The sequence below is a fragment of the Gekko japonicus genome, unplaced genomic scaffold, assembly GCF_001447785.1.
Source record: "Gekko japonicus isolate JY-2015 unplaced genomic scaffold, Gekko_japonicus_V1.1 scaffold628, whole genome shotgun sequence".
NCBI classification, from domain to species: domain Eukaryota; kingdom Metazoa; phylum Chordata; class Lepidosauria; order Squamata; family Gekkonidae; genus Gekko; species Gekko japonicus.
This window is the reverse complement of record NW_015169794.1, coordinates 19,042-36,945: the sequence shown is the minus strand read 5'-3', so window position 1 is coordinate 36,945 and position 17,904 is coordinate 19,042. Positions and strand designations below refer to the sequence as shown.

At 41.0% G+C, this 17,904-nt stretch overlaps 1 protein-coding gene across 1 annotated transcript in view; it reads left to right on the top strand.

Moving 5' to 3' along the window:
* Window positions 1–17,904, top strand: part of TBCK (TBC1 domain containing kinase) — a gene marked incomplete at its 3' end in the record, with an annotated part of 80,576 nt that overhangs the window by 44,664 nt on the left and 18,008 nt on the right. Inside the window, exons 11-19 of the mRNA XM_015417034.1 lie at window positions 3,225–3,363; window positions 4,334–4,433; window positions 10,209–10,258; window positions 11,034–11,163; window positions 12,629–12,727; window positions 14,082–14,144; window positions 15,032–15,158; window positions 16,155–16,205; window positions 17,357–17,440. Coding sequence (XP_015272520.1) covers window positions 3,225–3,363; window positions 4,334–4,433; window positions 10,209–10,258; window positions 11,034–11,163; window positions 12,629–12,727; window positions 14,082–14,144; window positions 15,032–15,158; window positions 16,155–16,205; window positions 17,357–17,440 — 843 coding nt within the window. The remainder of the gene's footprint in view (window positions 1–3,224; window positions 3,364–4,333; window positions 4,434–10,208; window positions 10,259–11,033; window positions 11,164–12,628; window positions 12,728–14,081; window positions 14,145–15,031; window positions 15,159–16,154; window positions 16,206–17,356; window positions 17,441–17,904) is intronic.

Here is a 17,904-nt window from a genome sequence, read left to right as displayed (position 1 = left end):
CACCCTGTGAGGTAGGTGGGGCTGAGAGAGCTCTAAGAGAACTGTGACTGACACAAGGTCACCTAGCTGGCTGCATGTGGAGAAGTGGGGAATCAAACCCAGTTCTCCAGATTAGAGTCCACTGCTCTTAACCACTACAACCACACTGTCTCTATAACGGCATCTTCTTGCATGCTTGAATGGGATTTATCTACGGCCTGTATCCTTTCACATTACATTGCCCCCCCCCCATTGCAGACTCTCCCTATTTGCTCCTACTCGCTCCCTTTCCTAGGAATAAAATTTCAGTGGTCTGCAGCAGGAAGAAGAACATAAGAACATAAGAGAAGCCAATGTTGGATCAGGCCAATGGCCCATCCAGTCCAACACTCTGTCACACAGTGGCTCAAAATACCAGGTGCCATCAGGAGGTCCAGCAGTGGGGCCAGGACACTAGAAGACCTACCACTATTGACCCCCCCAAGCCCCAAGAATGCAGAGCATCACTTGCCCCGGAGTCCCTATCTATACCTTGTGGCTAATAGCCACCAATGGACCTCTGCTCCATATGCTTATCTAATTCCCTCTTGAAGCCGTACATGCTTGTAGCCACCACCACCTCTTGTGGGCAGTGAATTCCATGTGTTAATCACTCTTTGGGTGAAGAAGTACTTCCTTTTATCTGTTCTAACCTGACCGCTCAGCAATTTCATGGAGTGCCCACAAGTTCTTGTATTGTGAGGAAGGGAGAAAAGTACCTCTTTCTCTACCTGCTCTATCCCATGCATAATCTTATAAACCTCAATCATGTCTCCCCTCAGTCGTCGTTTCTCCAAGCTAAAGAGCCCTAAGCACTTTAACTTTTCCTCATAGGGAAAGTGTTCCAACCCTTTTATCATTCGAGTTGCCCTTTTCTGCACTTTTCCCAAAGCTATAATATCCTTTTTAAGGTGTGGTGACCAGAACTGCACACAGTATTCCAAATGAGGTCGCACCATTGATTTATACAGGGGTATTTTGATATTGGCTGATCTATTTTCAATACCCTTCCTAATAATCCCCAGCATAGCATTGGCCTTTTTTACTGCAGTCACACACTGTCTCGACATTTTCAGTGAGTTATCTGCTACAACTCTTGGTCAGTCTCTGCCACTTCGAACTCCATCAACGTGTATTTATAGTTAGGATTTTTGGTTCTAATGTGCATCACCTTGCACGTGGCCACATTGAACCCCATTTGCCACGTTGATGCCCACTTGCCCATCCTCGACATCCTGGCCATCACCTAAAAGAAAAAAAAATGGTATTGGTAACACCTGCCTTCCCTCAAGGGTATCTAAGTTACCAAAACCTGCCAAGTTAGGATTTTTGGCTCCAATGTGCATCACCTTGCACTTGGCCACATTGAACCCCATTTGCCACGTTGATGCCCACTTGCCCATCCTCGACAGATCCCTTTGGAGCGCCTCACAATTCTCCCTGGTTTTCACCACCCTGAACAACTTTGTATCATCTGCAAATTTAGCCACTTCACTGCTTACTCCCAACTCCAAATTATCAATGAACAAGTTAAAAAGCATCGGACTGAGTACTGATCCCTGTGGTACCCCACTACTTACCACCCTGCACTGAGAAAATTTCCCATTTATACTCACTCTCTGTTTCCTGTTAATTAGCCAGTTTTGATCCACAAAAGGACGTCCTTTTATCCCATGATTTTTGAGCTTACTTAGGAGCCTTTGATTAGGAACTTTATCAAAAGCTTTCTGGAAGTCAAGGTAAACAACATCTATTGGGTCCCCCTTGCCACATGTTTGTTCACCCCCTCAAAGAACACTAGCAGGTTAGTGAGACAAGATCTTCCCTTACAGAACCCATGCTGAGTCTGCCTCAGTAGTTTTTGTTCATCAGTGTGCTTACTAATTCTTTCCTTAATAACAGTTTCCACCAATTTACCCAGTATCAATGTCAGACTGACCGGCCTGTAATTTCCCGGCATAATCAGTATCAATGTCAGACTGACTGGTCTGTAATTTCCCAGCATAAATAAGGAACTGGCATAATTTTCCAGTGCCTTTAAGTCTTTTATTTATGCATTTGTTTAGATATTTATACCTCACTTTCCTCTCCGTTGGGGACTCAGAGCAGATTACAACATCATTCTCTCCTGAGAAAAAGAATGACCGCCCCAAGGTCACCCGACAAGCTTCTAGGGCACTGTGGGGACTTGAACCAAGGTCTGCGAGATCCTAGTCCGATAGTCTTAATAGATCCACCATACTGGCAGACTGGTTGAATACAGGCTTCTGTCCATTGTCCTGCATAGTTTATGTCTTTTGCATTTTCCCTTGAACACCCTGCCTGTTGTTCTGCAGATTATGAACCTGTATTATACTTCTGAATTTAAAAAGTCTAAATTCTGCCCTTTGCAATGCTTTAAGAGGGCGTTCAGCTGGTTGTTTGCCAAGCATTGCTTATTAGAAGGTTCAATAACATTTGTAAGACTGGCAACAATTGTAAGCTCCATGTATGAGACTTTTACTGTGATGTGCTCAGTAGAAGTAGTTGGGCTACTCCATACTCTTTGTGGGATGAGAAGGGACTCTTAAAATTTTGGAGAACTACTGTAAATTGGCATAGACTATGCTGGCCTAGATGGACCAAGAGTCGGACAATTTAAGAAAGTTTAGTCTGTATAGGATACGGCTTCAATACTGTGATGTGCAAGTTCCCATTTAGAATAACAGATTTTAAAACAAGTTTTTCCCCTCCCACAAATCTGATATAGCAAAAGGTCCAATTGGTAGAGCTGATTGTTAGAAGTAGAATAAGCATTAGATTTTGGAGGATCCTTGCACACATCATGTATTCTATTATTTAGTATCACTGCATTTGATTAAGCCATATTGGAGAACTACATACAAAATTATGAATAAAGTGTTTAGCAACATTTTTCTAATGTATTTATTGCATTTTTTCTGGTGTCCAATCAAGATGGAGACATTCTCTCCTTAATTTCTCTCCCTCACTATAGATTGATCCTTGTGACCTTTGTCTTCCAAGGGATTTTACTTCTAGTCCTTCCAAAGGGAAGAGTATTTATCTTTAGTAACATGGTAGGAAAAATTCTTCCTCAGACCTAGTCTTCTATTTCTAGAGGGGGCGGAAAACATGTTTAGAAAGCTGGAGAACTCTCCCAGTTGCTGAGAAATTATAATGCTGTCTTTGTTGGCTTCTGTTAATAGATGAAAATGCTGATTACCTAGCAGAGAGATCAATTGAAGAGGTTTATTATCTCTGGTGCTTGGCTGGAGGAGACTTGGAGAAAGAGCTTGTCAACAAGGAAATCATTCATTCAAAACCACCCATCTGTACTCTCCCAATGTAAGAAATGAAGTACTGGTTTTGGGGATGATGTGCAAAGAAACAGCTAAATTATAAAGCAACATCAAACTAGTTTGCAAGGGAAATTTGAAGTCATAGCCTGAAAAATCATTGCATTGTCAAGCATCCCTCCTACATGTTCAATACTGTACTATCTAATTTCTTATTTCAAAGTTTGTAATCCCAGTTTGCAAATCCATATGCAGTGTACATCATATAATAAGACCTGAATGTGCACTTACTTCTATACATTAAGTACTTTATAGTAGAGATTTTCCTTATTACCTTCTGCAAGTGAGATTGGCTCAAGGCCAAGCTAGATGATACTGAGTGAGTCCACCACAGGTGCCTATTAAGAGCTTGTTTTTTTATTTCTGAAAATGCCAGGGGGACTGATTCTGCTGGGGACTGTGGTGCAAGGGATGAGAGGATCCTGTCTCTCACTCCACACCGTATTCAAGAGCCAAAACAGTTCAGCTCTTGAAAATGGCACAGCGGAGAGGGGACAGAGCCCCAACAACACTTTAAAGTTTTTTTTTACCATTGCTGGCCATCACCTAAAAGAAAAAAAATGGTATTGGTAACACCTGCCTTCCCTCAAGGGTATCTAAGTTACCAAAACCTGCCAAGTGACCCTATCATATATATTTTTAAAATTCCATCTAGTTGAGTTGCCTTCAGTGCCTCACACGAGCCTTAGTTTGCAAACTTTAAGTCTTTCTAATATTTTGCTTTACAGTGCCCTGCTTCTTTTCAAATAAAAAAGAAATTGTGTGTAAATTGTATTGGCTGCTTAACAATTTTCTAGGGAACAGATGACTTCACTTCCCTAAACTTGAAGAAAACCCAAATGCAATGTACGTTAAACCCCAGCAGTAATGCTACAGAAGTTCATGAGCCCTGGGTACAAATTCCCTGTCTTGTGCCTTGTCTGTTGAAAATAATTTTAAACTGTCACTTCTGTCTCCAGTTTTTTGTTGGAGGATGGGGAAAGCTTTGGCCAGGGACGAGATAGAAGCTTCCTTTTGGATGACACAACGGTGACACTTTCACTGTGCCAGCTCAGAAATGTAAGAAGAAATATGTTTCTCTGCGCTGGTGTATTTTAAAGTAATTTTTCCGACAGAAAATGTTATAGCTTTTCTGACATGTTGTTTAGGTACTTGTCTTGTCACACCTCAAATTTCAAGCTTCTCAGCCTTGTTTTCTTTCCTATTACATGCTTAATTACATGCTACTGAGAGAACCTCAATTTGTTTATTTTATTTATACACCATCTTTTCTGCCTGTCAACACACTTCTGAGGCAGCTCACAATGAGTTTCTTCTAGTGAGAATAGCCAGTATAGAGTTAAATACTAACTGTGCAATCCTAAACAGAGTTGTGCCTTTCTGGCTTTGTTGAAGTCAGTTCTAAGCCCACTGATTTCAAATGGACTTAGAGTGGTATAACTCTGTTTAGGATTGCAGTGCTAATGGCTTGTCTATAATGTGTCATTTGTATTTGTGTATTCTCTATCTGGTAGGATGCCACCAATGCAGAAAAAGTGTAAGGTGGCATCCTACCAGATGTTTATGTTCAACTATGACATTCTGATATGGCTGTCTTAAGATAATAATGACGGTAGATTTATCACATCTCTTAGCAATGGAATTTACCAGGGATGTGTGTGGGGGAGGGGTGGGGAGTTATTTGCATTGTTCTAAGGTGTGCCATTTGTTTTGTCCTCAATAATTAAACCGGAATTAGGAAAGTGGAGGAATAATTTCAAACAATTATCCTAAATGGTTTTTTTTAAGTATCTTTATATGGTTTTTTTAATTTCTACACACTCGGGTGGACATCTAGGTTTGCAGAAAAGTACAAAAACTTTAAAAGACAAATTGGGGGTTTCAGGAAGCCCTCAAACCAGAGAAGTGAAGTCTGTGCTTGCGCAGACATCACAACTTACGCAGAGGTGAACTTGTCACATAAAAGAGCAAGATCACGAGCACCATTTTAAACAGCAAAAACCAATCAGAGTAACTGGAAAATGCTGCTACTGACTTGTAGGAGGAAAAGAAGGGGAGGAGAGGAGGAGGGGCTGCCACTGCTGGAGCCACACCTACCACCACTTGAGCCAGGCAGGTGAAGGTTGGTGGTGCTGTAGGCGGGAAGGCTGGCCAGCAGGCCGAGTGGGGGCCCCGGAGAGTGAGTAGCCAACTGTTGAGATAACAAGTGTGCAGGCAAGCTGGTAGGGAGAGTGAGAGAGACAACAGGGAAGGCAACAGAGGTGTAACAGCTGGGTGAGGCGAAGAGGAGTTGCAATAATGGAAAGAAACAGTGGGGGACAAAAGCGGGGGGAGTGCATGGAGAAGTGAGAGAAGGTGGTGGGAGCGGAAAAGGATGGCATTCCCCCTCCCTATAAATCTTACAAGTCTTCCACTTATATCTACCTATTTGAAATGCCTTTGGTTGCACCAAATAAGAACATAAGAGATGCCAATGTTGGATCAGGCCAAAGGCCCATCCAGTCCAACACTCTGTATCACACAGTGGCCAGAAATACCAGTGCCATCAGGAGGTCCAGCAGTGGGGCCAGGACATTAGAAGCCCTCCCACTGTTGACCCCCCCCCCAAGCATCAAGATGACAGAGCATCACTTGCCCCAGTGTCCCTATCTATACCTTGTGGCTAATAGCCACTGATGGACCTCTGCTCCATATGCTTATCTAATTCCCTTTTGAAGCCGTCCATGCTTGTAGCCGCCACCACTGCTGTGGCAGTGAATTCCAAGTGTTAATGACTCTTTGGGTGAAGAAGTACTTCCTTTTATCCGTTCTAACCTGACCGCTCAGTAATTTCATGGAGTGCCCACGAGTTCTTGTATTGTGAGAGAGGGAGAAAAGTACCTCTTTCTCTACCTGCTCTTTCCCATGCATAATCTTAGAAACCTCAATCATGTCACCCCTCAGTCGTCGTTTCTCCAAGCTAAAGAGCCCTAAGCGCCTTAACCTTTCCAAATTGTTATAATCTAGTTCAACAAATCATAAATGAATGGCATGAAGAAACGCATAAACCTTAATAAAAATATTAATATTGTGGTCCAAAGAGCAGCTTTGGGTGTTCTACAGGATTCTGACATGCTCATTGGGATTTTTGTTGTTCCCTCCCAATCTCTCCTCCTTTGCCATGGTATAAATTCTGTTTGAAACCCCCTCTGCTTTCAAAGTTCCTTTTGTTTTCAGAAGAGGTTTTCCATGCCGCCAAGAAGGGTCTGCTGTTCAAAAAGCCCCCCAAAAGCACAGTGCTTTGGATCAAGGCCTAGAAATTCATACCTCATGGCATGAAATGGTGATTTCTGCATATGGAACTGGACCAAATGGCATTTTAAAAAGTTCATTAAAAAAAGAAAAGAAAAGAAACCTTCAGGCCACCTTTTCAACCCAAAGCCATTAAAAAAAAAAAATCCGTGCATAACCTTTCTTAACAAATGAAAGCCTTTGTCACTATGCTGCAGAATTTTTCAGAACTGTGGAATTGAAATACCAGCCCTTTACAGTAGAAAAGTATGAATATGCTCAGCACTGATCTTTCTCTTTTGAAGAAAAACTGTTTCGAGCCTCACTAATCTCCTAGCCAATCGTCCAATATTAATGAGAAGGATTTTTCCTCAGCTCTCAGAATCCTCCACATGCTGCTCCTAGAACACAGTTTTGTGACTGCAATCAAAAGAGGATCAGTGCTACGTGCAGGAAAGAGTTTCTAATCCACAGAAAAGAGAATCCTGCACCTTCAGAGCAGGGCCTGACTTACACAATAAAAAAGCAGTATTAAATTTTAATCATGCTGCACTAGAGACACCAGTTAATTTTGCATCTGATCTTTGAAGCTGTAACCAGTGACAGTCAATAGGACCAACATGTTGGCTTCAATCCTTCAAAATGCCAATGGAACACTGACCCCCCCCCCCCCGGTGTTCTTTTCCCTGCTTCCCCTGGAAGATTGCTCCTGTAGTGATGGAATCCATGTAGACAAATAGTTGTGCAGGTTGGGCAACTGTAATGAGGAGGCGGAAGGGGATGAAGTCATCCCCTCCTCTCTCTCTTCCATAAGCTAAATAGGCAGAGGTGCTTCATAAGATACAAGCTGTCGTGTCTAAAATATCAGCCAATCACGAGCGGCAGGGGGGTGTGCCCAATTTCTGGTTGCCATAGCTGCAACATCAGGTGTGTGGGGATTGGCTAAGAAGTTAGAGGCCCTGCCTGCAGTCAGGTGACCCAACTTTCAGCTTTCTCCATTGTGTACGTGACATGGCTCATGTAGGCCATAGAGAGGAGCCTTCAAGTCTGGTCCTCAACAGGGAGGTGTTAAGGAATGTGGTATCTGGCATAATTATATGGCATGGCTATTTGGTGGCTCAGCCATCTGGTCAAGTGACAGAAATCACACTAGGCCATCTGGCCTGCAACAGGAAAAGACACACAGAATGTCGGAATGTCATCACAGGAAGAAGGCATGAGAATTTAGAAATAATATTTCTATACACTCTCTAAAAATGCAGACTACCCATATCTTTTCATCCTCCTTCAATTAGGACATTACATGTACAGAGAGTAAATTGTTTCAAATTAGAAGTCCATGTTTTATAGCTTTCATTAGTCAGTCAAGAGAATGCAAAAGTTGGAGGTACTTTGCTTCAGGTTATATTCATAAATCAATTGGGTATCAAATAACAATGTAAATCAGGTGTAGAAACAGTTCTCAACAGCTTAAAAGTCCCAATTTTAGGAGATCATTATCCCTTCAGCCAATTAAAACCATGCAGACTGTCAAAGAGTGCTACTTCCACTTATCCTCTCTAAAATTTCAGACTGCCCATATCTTTAGCTTTCATTAAACAGTCAAGATAATGTAAGAATTAAAATACTTTGCTTCAGATTATATTCATAAATCGATCAGATATCAAATAGTCGTGTAAAACGGGTACAAGGCACACAGTAAATAAACAGATCTCATCAGCTTAAAAGTTCCAGTTTTGGCTATCTTTATCTTTTCCGCTAATAAAGCCATGTTTACTGTCAGAGAGTGCTACTTCCATTTGTTTATAAAATTTAAATTTCTCTTGCTTTCTTTGAAAATGTCTCATCAAAATCGTTCTTTTGTGTCTTTGATTTTTGAATGTCTCATTTTCTTCTGGCCTGTTTGTGTATGAAAACAAACAGCCAACGTCGTCCATATTATGTCCAATCATCAAAGTAGTGGCTTAAAAAGTCTCTTATTGTAGATATTGAGTGTTGAAACAGGTCCTATCCTTTTTCCTCTTGTGTAGAAACTGACGTCATCTGATTTTGTGTCTCTGTAATCTCTTCTTCAAAACAATCCCAATACTCTCCCAGAGCTTTCATAACAGCATTTGTGATTTTTTCCATCAATTGATTTTTTAAATAGTCCCATTGGTCATCTGAGAACAGTTGTATATTTTCATCTGTCCTAGAATCCTTCATATCAAATGGAGTTGCGAGAGCTATCTCACTCCTTAACAGACACAACATTCACTGCATAATTGCGCATAGAAAGACACAGACAAAGAAACTGCTGCTCAGCGCCATTTTGGCTTAACATTTCGCCTATTTCACTTTCAATAGTTCCATCAAAGTTCTTTAAGAGTGAAATAAGTTTCTGTAACAATATTTTCCCAGTAGCAGGTAGAACATTTCAAAGTGTTGTTTTTCCCCAGCGTGTTTGATGTAATAAAATTATAAAAGATTTCGCCTCGCCGCCTGGCGTGAGAGTTTCACCCTTCCCTCTGCCTCTGGGACAGATTTATAGGGGTAATCAAGTGTCTGTTTACAAGCTTAACGATTAAATTAGAAGATAAGGTTGCTTACGGAGTCTTCGCCAAAATGATTTGTGACGAGGTATGGAGGCTCTTGTTTGGGGCTTGAATGTAGCTTTCCAGCCGCGAACTGCTGTGACCGGTCCTTTTGGAGCTTCTGCTTCAAGGCGAACTGAAAACTTCACCTGCTGTTGCCGCAAACAGGGAGCTCAGTTTAAATCTTCTGCTACCAGTTTCCTACTCCTGAGGAACTGGTGGACCCTTGTCAAATCTGGAGGCGTCCAGAAATGTCAAGAAAGTCCCCTAAAAAGACTCCAAAGGTTGGTGAGATCCAGAGCCCTGGATTCTCAGACCACCTTGCTACTCCATCGCCCCGCCTCTCCTCACATCTTTTACTTTCCATAGGTTAGCTCCAGCTTATAGAAAGCACCTGAGTGGACAGGTATTAGATTCAGGAATCATAGAAGCACCTCTGTTTTCAAAGTTGATATCAATTTGGGACTGGTGGAGATGTAATGGCAGTTGTTTAAGGGAACTGGAAAGGCTGTTGAATAGCATATTGTTGTATGCAAATTGTCCCTTAATCACTGAAGTATTTGTAACCCAGCACTTCAAATAAAGTTCCTGGTTTCAAAAACTAGTTTAAGAGCATTCCTGTGTTAGGGTTCATCGTGGCTAGTCTGTGCACATGCAACATTGCAGGATGCATGAGGACAGAAAGTGTTTGATCTTTTGACCCAATCCCATAAAAGTGGTTGAGGAACAGCCATTGTAGCATCTGCAGTAGCCTTAAGATTCAGGAGAAGCCCTTGGTTTAGCTTTCCTTTGGTTTGTAAAAGAGCTACATGAGAACATATCACCACTGAAAGCTCCAAGAAGCAGGAGATTCTTTCCAAAGTATATGTAAAGAAATGACAAACAGATAATGATAGTTTTATTTTGCAAGTTCCTTTCTTAGTATTTTTCTACTAGTCACTTAAAATACCAAAAATTTCTCTAATCCTGCATATTTTTATAACATTAACAGAGGCTGAAAGATGTTGATGGGGAAGCATTTTATCCATTGCTTGAAGATGAGTGAGTATCAATCCTCTACTTTTGGACAGTTCAGGCACCCACTGCCTGCTATATCCTTTTCCTTGGTAAATGACATGATTGCCCTACAGGAAGTGAAATACTAGTTCCAAACAAGATATGAGGCCCATTAGCACCTTAAAGAGCTATGAGATTTACAGGGTATAAGCTTCCAAGAGTCAAAACTCACATATATCAGGCCAAGGGGGCTTTGACTGTCTTATATCCTGGAAATCTTGCTGGTCTATTGAGTTCTTGTGAACTCGAATCTTGCTCTTCTGCTGCAGGCCAACACGGCTACCCAACTGGAACTATTTACAAACAGAAATTGGATCATCAAGACTTATTTGCCCACTTATACTCCTTCATAGAAGTCAGGCTTGTGAATTATTAGAAAAGCAATAAAAGTCTTTGTTTTTGAGTTGTCATCGATCTGTTCTTAGTATTCTATAAATTTGCTCCAGGATTTATAGGAAGGAATTGAGAGGGTGGATATGAAGTTTGGAAAATAGTGCTAAGTAATTTTTTTTTAATGTACAATTTTAAATTTACACCAATGGTTTCACTCATGTAGAAAACAATGGTAACTATAATATCCACGTTTTCTGAAATTAACCTTGGCCAGGGGTATGTCTTTTGTCTTTAAGTAGATTTTACCCTTCATTGTAAAACTTGCTGATAATCTCCGTTACTAAATTTTTCTAAACTTCCTTTTATACTTAATTCACTTAATTGGAATTTTTGTTCACAATTATATCATCATATCATTCACTCTCAGCCAGTCAAATATACCCCATTCAAACAGCAATAATGAATTATCTGCTGCTGCGAATCTTCCTCTTATTATACGAGAACGGGATACAGAATACCAGCTCAACAGGATAGTCCTTTTTGACAGGTTGCTAAAGGTATGTATTAATAAAGCTTGGAAGAATTTCAGCTTTCCTTAGCATGCAGGAAGCTTCTTTGTATTTATGTATTCACTTTGTTCCTGATCAGTTCTGAACTGGAAAGGAATATAGGCTTCATTCCCTCTTCTTTAGACATCTGCAGCAGAGCATTTTTTTTTTTAAAGATCGAATGTACTTATAACTATTTTAGAAGGGGGAAAATATGAAATATACAAATATGTCCATGCTTACAGATTTTTATGTGTTACCAGATCATTTCTGAGCATAATTCTGAGTTGGAGAGCTACGAACAGTCCCAAGATTTGGGTAGCTCAAGGACAGCCTACTGCCATATGAACTTTTCTGATGATTAATATCTTCCCAAGATTCCTTGCTCTATCCCCCCCCCCTTCAGAAGTGAGGGTGATCCTGACCAGGGTAATGCCCTGCTTGTGGGATTCTGTCCCCAAATACATTCCTTAGGACACCTACTTCACCACTGCTTGAAGACTGTTTTGTTTTCCCAAGCTTTTAGTAGGATTTGATTGAATTCTCGCTGTTTCATTGTAATTCAGTTTTTATTTGTTTTGCAAGCTGGGGGGGGGGGCTGTTGTTTAGTCTATATTGCTCCAAAACCAAGCAAAGGTTAGTGGAAAGGAGGGCCAAAATTAAAACCTTTTCATAAAAAGAGGTACATGTATTTATTGATAATATCAAATTAAAACATATATAGGGGCCCAATTACAACCAATATATATAAAACATAACCATAACCATGGCTAAAAGAGTTGACCTGACGCGTTTCGGCCGAATCGGCCTTCCTCAGAGGTCATACAAATGTGGCTAGATGGTAAATAGTTACATTCATAAAGACACAATCAGGAATATATACAAAATACAAATTCAATAAGGACCATAAAGTAAATTGTTCAGAAGTAAAGTAACCAGGCACAGGATAAATATGCACATGAAACCTTTTTAGTGCAATCACTAGCCCAGTGATTATAAAATCCACCTATGGTCCACAAATAACCTTCTTTGATTGTGTTGCCACAATATTCACAAGTATTCACACTGCTTTTTACTTGTGAATTTACTTTATGGTCCTTATTGAATTTGTATTTTGTATATATTCCTGATTGTGTCTTTATGAATGTAACTATTTACCATCTAGCCACATTTGTATGACCTCTGAGGAAGGCCGATTCGGCCGAAACGCGTCAGGTCAACTCTTTTAGCCCTGGTTATGGTTATGTTTTATATATATTGGTTGTAATTGGGCCCCTATATATGTTTTAATTTGATATTATCAATAAATACATGTACCTCTTTTTATGAAAAGGTTTTAATTTTGGCCCTCCTTTCCACTAACCTTTGCTTGGTTTTGGAGTTCTTTGTTAGGTTTAGTTTCTTTCCCTTTCTTGTTCCTGCTAGTTTAGTCTATATTGAACATAATTCCAGTTTTCTAAATTGTTGTCTCCAGGCCTATCCGTACAAAAAAAATCAAGTTTGGAAGGAAGCCAGAATTGATATTCCTCCGTTAATGAGAGGTTTAGTTTGGGCTGCCTTGCTTGGAGTAGAGGTAAGAGTAAAACAAACTGGAATCATTTAATTCAATCTTTTCAACTTCAAAAAAGGTCCATGAAATTTGATGGGAGGTACGGTTTGTACCCCCTTTTGTTACCATACTGTACTTCCATCTTGTGATCTTCCTTGCTTCTGTTCGTCTGTCCCCAAACTCCTCTCCCTGCATTCAGTATCCTCATCCTGGGCAGCAAAGGCTTGGGAAGAACTACGTAGGGAGAAGTATGGCTGGCCCTTTGTCTTTCTCTGTCCAGGGTAATGGTTGAATTGATGTATGGGAGGGCAACAAGAAAAGAAACATTTCCTCTGGGAAGAGTAAAAGACAAGGTCAAGTCTGCTTCCCCAGATCTTTCCCCTGAATTCCTTGCAGCAACCTCTTCAGCCTCTTTTGCTTCCCTGTGTGCTCCCCTCACACACACACACACACCTACCCGTCATGAGCTAGAAGAAGAAGAAGAGGAGATTGGATTTATACCCCACCCTTCACTACCCAAAGGACTCTCAGAACGGCTTACAAACTCCTTTCCCTTCCCCTCCCCACAACAGACACCCTGTGAGCAATGTTCCCTCTAAGCTGTGGAGTCTTTTGAGCAAAAATTCTACTTTGTGAGTTGCTGGCATTAAAGTTGTGAGCGAGCCACTTGGCTACTGCATACATTAGTTTGCTTTGGAGCCATCCTTCCTGAGCTAAGACAAAAATGTGTGAGCTGGAGGCTAAAAAACTGTGAGCTAGCTCACACTAACTCAGCTTAGAGGAAACACTGCCTGTGAGGTAGGTGGGGCTGAGAGAGCAGGATAGGCAAACTCTGGTGATATAGTAGCACACTTTCTGTGCGTCACACTTTCTGCACATAAGTACAGAATAGAGTACAGCAGTGAAGGTCCAGAATGGAGTGCATGAAGTGTCAGGTTAAGGACAGCAAGGCAGTTATCTTTGTCTGTCAGTTCGCCTGCTGCATTTAAGGTAGCAGGCAAGTGGCATCATTTATGACTCTGGACCAAATAACAACATGAAATCCCTGCAAAGTATCAACATGGATGTTTGACAGGCATTGTCACAAACTTGTCTAGAATTATTTAGTTCCTCAAAACAGTATCATTCCAAAAGTGATTTTGGGGGGTGGGGAGGGAGGACATAAATGTAAGTCTAACTGAAAGCATTTTCCATTTGAGGTCCAAAGTCCAGAACATTAGATTTAATTACAATGAATATGTATGTAAACATTTATCCAGTGTATTTTTACAATGTATAGTTGAGGAAATGCTGTGTTTGCCATTATAGACAAACTTCTGTTATCCTGTGCTGTTTATACAACCTTGCTTACGATTTTGATTATTTTAATGCATTGTAGGGTGCCATTCAAGCAAAGTATGATGCCATTGACAAGGACACTTCAATTCCTACAGATAGACAAGTAAGACTCTCTGGTTTTGAGTAATCACCTATGAAATCCTGAAAATTCTCCCAAGCTCTTTGGAGAGACGATGAAATTGCACTTTGAGTGCGCAAAATGTTTCACAGTGATTGTGTTTCAAGTGATAAGCTGTCAAGTCACAGTTATTAACCATTTTAGAGATTTAGTTTATAACCTGCACAACATTAAGGCTGAACCAGGGTGTGAATCCAGGAACCATACAACCTCCATTTAATTCCATATGTGCTTAGATTTATATCCCAATTGTCACATTTAAATCCCAGCTGGCAAAGGGGCAAATTCCTTTCCTTTACCTACAACAGGAGTGTTCTGCGGGCACTTTGGAATTCTGACATTCTGACAGGCTGATGGAAAAAATGAATGCCACAGGAGGCAGAGCCAACTGCAAAATGTCAGCAAGTGAACTTATGCATTATTCTAATTGTAACTCTTCAACATTTAGGCAGAAGCTATTCTTAACAGGAGGCCTTTTAAAATGAACATACTGTTGAAAATATTTTCTTGCTTACAAAGAGCTTACCTTCAGTCACACAGTGAAGGTCTTTGTGCTGTGGTGGCAGCTGCTGCCAAAGCAATATTTATTTTTTGTTTTCCCAGCCTACACAGCCAGTCAGATCTCTGATGGCCAATCAGAAGCCCTACTGGGCAAAATCATGAGGGGCAATGTGTTCATAGCTGATTGACCTCTGTTGTAACACTTCCCTTAAATGCCCCCCCCCCCCCCCCCGGGCAAGTGGTATAGTGGTATCAGAACAGATGGCCTTTCTGAAGGCCTCATTTGAGTTCTTCTAAAATTCCTTTTTGTGTCTTTGGATTTATGGTGGAGCTTACTTCGAATTAATTTTCTGTGCTTGGCTGTCTTGTAGATTGAAGTTGACATTCCTCGATGTCATCAGTATGATGAGTTGCTGTCATCGCCAGAAGGTCATGCAAAATTTAGACGGGTATTGAAAGCTTGGGTGGTTTCCCATCCTGATCTTGTATACTGGCAAGGTTAGTTTAGTTGGCCAAGACTCTTAACTTACTGTTACTTAAGCTCAGAAATGCATGATCTTTCTCATGTTTTCTTTTTATGTGATAGAATTTTTAAAATAACCCTGCAGTAGTATCGGTTCGATCCAGGCTAAATTTTCCGCTAACTGAAGGGGGTAGGGTAGTTTCTACCCATTCCCTCTTCCAGCTGCAGACCCCAAGTTCTCCTCTTGTGCTGTTCCTAAGAGTCCCTTGTCCCCCAGGAGCAGCACTGCAGGAAGATTAGTGGATTGCCCCGGGGGACAGGGGAGGCAGGGACATTCTATTCCTCTGATGAAATTGTCTTGCATTTTAATCTGAAACCCTATCAATTTTATGCTGTATTTTAGAAGGCTAAGCAGTGCAGTCCTGTGCAAACTTATTACAGTGTTGAGCAATGTTCCCTCTAAGCTGAGTCTTGTGAGCAAAAATTCTACTTTGTGAGCTACTGGCATTCACATTGTGAGCGAGCGATTTGGCTACTGCATAAATTAGTTTTCTCTGGAGCCATCCTTCCTGAGCGAAGGCAAAAATCTGTGAGCTGGAGGCTAAAAAACTGAGCTAGCTCACACTAACTCAGCTTAAAGGGAACATTGGTGTTGAGTGTAATATAACTGGATCTTTCCTGAAGATGGTAGATACCACTGAAGTGGGAAGAAATTGAATTTCTCTAAATTTGTCTCATGACTCACACAGGACACTTTTCCTACACTGAAAGGAAATGTGTGTACCATAATAGCTGAATGCAAAAGTGTTTTCCTTTTGGACATGTCAAGGAGCTGCTGTACGTATCGGCATTTTGGCACGCAAAATTACAGTCAATTAACATCTGTTCTTTCCTCCCTCATAATGGCATACAGTGTTTTATCATATAGAGAATGTCTCACTGGGTAGATCATCAGCTTTTTTTAAATCTTCCGTTTGTCCATGGTAAATAGGTCTGAGGCGTGTACTGAATGCACATTTTGTTCCCTGTAGGCCTTGATTCCCTCTGTGCACCATTCTTATACTTGAATTTCAACAACGAAGGTGAGCATTTTCCCCCTTTAAGATGAAACTATTGAGTACATAGATTGAATGCAAGCCAACGTATTTAGGTTTGTCTATCTGTGCTGGGTTGATGCTAATGATATAATAACATCTTCTGCATTTTCACAGTTGTGGAATCATGTTATTTTGTTCTGCGCATGCCCAAATAATCATCATTTTCAAGGGAGGCTGCTGTCATCAGTGGCGTCACAGCATCCCCTTTTTATGTTTTGCATATGCTTATATCGATATATCAGTATCATTGTTACATTGTGTGAAGGCATTAAAATATCACCATTGTAATGATAGGTCAAGCAGGCTATCTGAATACCCAGCTTTTTTTTTTTTAAAGCAAGTCTCTTATCTTTTTCCTTTGCGGAGATTAGCCATTTTCCTTATATCTCCATGAGGGAAGGGCATGAAGACCTTTTAAAAAAATGAAAGTTGGGAATTCAGAGAACGTGTTTGATCTGTCACTACACTAGTATAGTGATATTTTACTACTTTTTTAAAAAATGGGGGGGACCCTAAACCACTCATTTTCAAAGGTGGGGGAGAGGAGAGGGAATGGTTTGATGATATTGACAGTCCAATCATCATGAAGTGGACTGGAAGTCGGTAGGAGTGGACAGGCCAAAGGAAACTGACAGAAACATCAGGAAATGGGCAATTCAAATAAGCCCTCAGAAAAAGATGGTGGTAAAAGTGGTCTCAGAAGAACCAGAAAACCCCCCGGGGGACAATAAAAATGAAGCAAAAACTAAGGCACAAAAATACATTCAGGAATTGGCATACCCCAAAGCAGTATAGGGCAGAACTGACCAAAAAAATGAGGAAAAGCCTTATATGAAGAAGAAGAGTTGGATTTATATACCACCCTTCATTCAAAGCGGCTTACAATATCTTTCCCTGCCTCTCCTCAAACAGACACCCTGTGAAGTAGGTGGGGCTGAGAGTGCTCTGAGAGAACTGCTCTTGAGAGAACATTTCTGAGAGAACTGTGACTGACCCAAGGTCACCTAGCTGGTTGCATGTGAAGGAGTGGAGAATCAAACCCGGTTCTCCAGATTAGAGTCCGCTGCTCTTAACCACTACACCAAACTGACATGTGCAAGAAAGGTCTAATGTTTCTCTTGTTGATTCTCTTTCAGCCCTGGCCTATGCCTGCATGTCTGCATTTATTCCTAAATACCTGTATAACTTCTTTTTAAAAGACAACTCTCATGTGATTCAAGGTAAATTTTGTATTTAAATCTCCTTACATACCTTCCTCTTCAGAAGCACATATGAATTTATATTTATTTATATAGCTCCACATATATCACTTAGTCCATACAGAGATCACACACACAAGAAAAGGAAAAAGCTTACTACTACCATAAAACTGAAGCAGTGAAGTTCAGGCAAATGTAGGCTTGACATCCTAATTCAAGATGTTTACATCTCATTCCACTATTAATGCACTCTTACTTGATGGCTGCCCAATGATGGAAAAGTTTGGACTGCCATTCTGAATTATTTCTCTTGAGTGTTTTTCTTGTCATGGGAGCAGGGGTCGTTTGGGGCTGGAGCGCTGCTCCGGCAGCCCAGGAGCAGGCAGAAATGGTGGTGGCGGCGGCAAGCTCCGCCCCCACCTCCCTGCCCCAAGCTCCTTCTCTCTAGAGTCGTGCCGCAGCAGTGGCGTGATCTCTTCATTGTA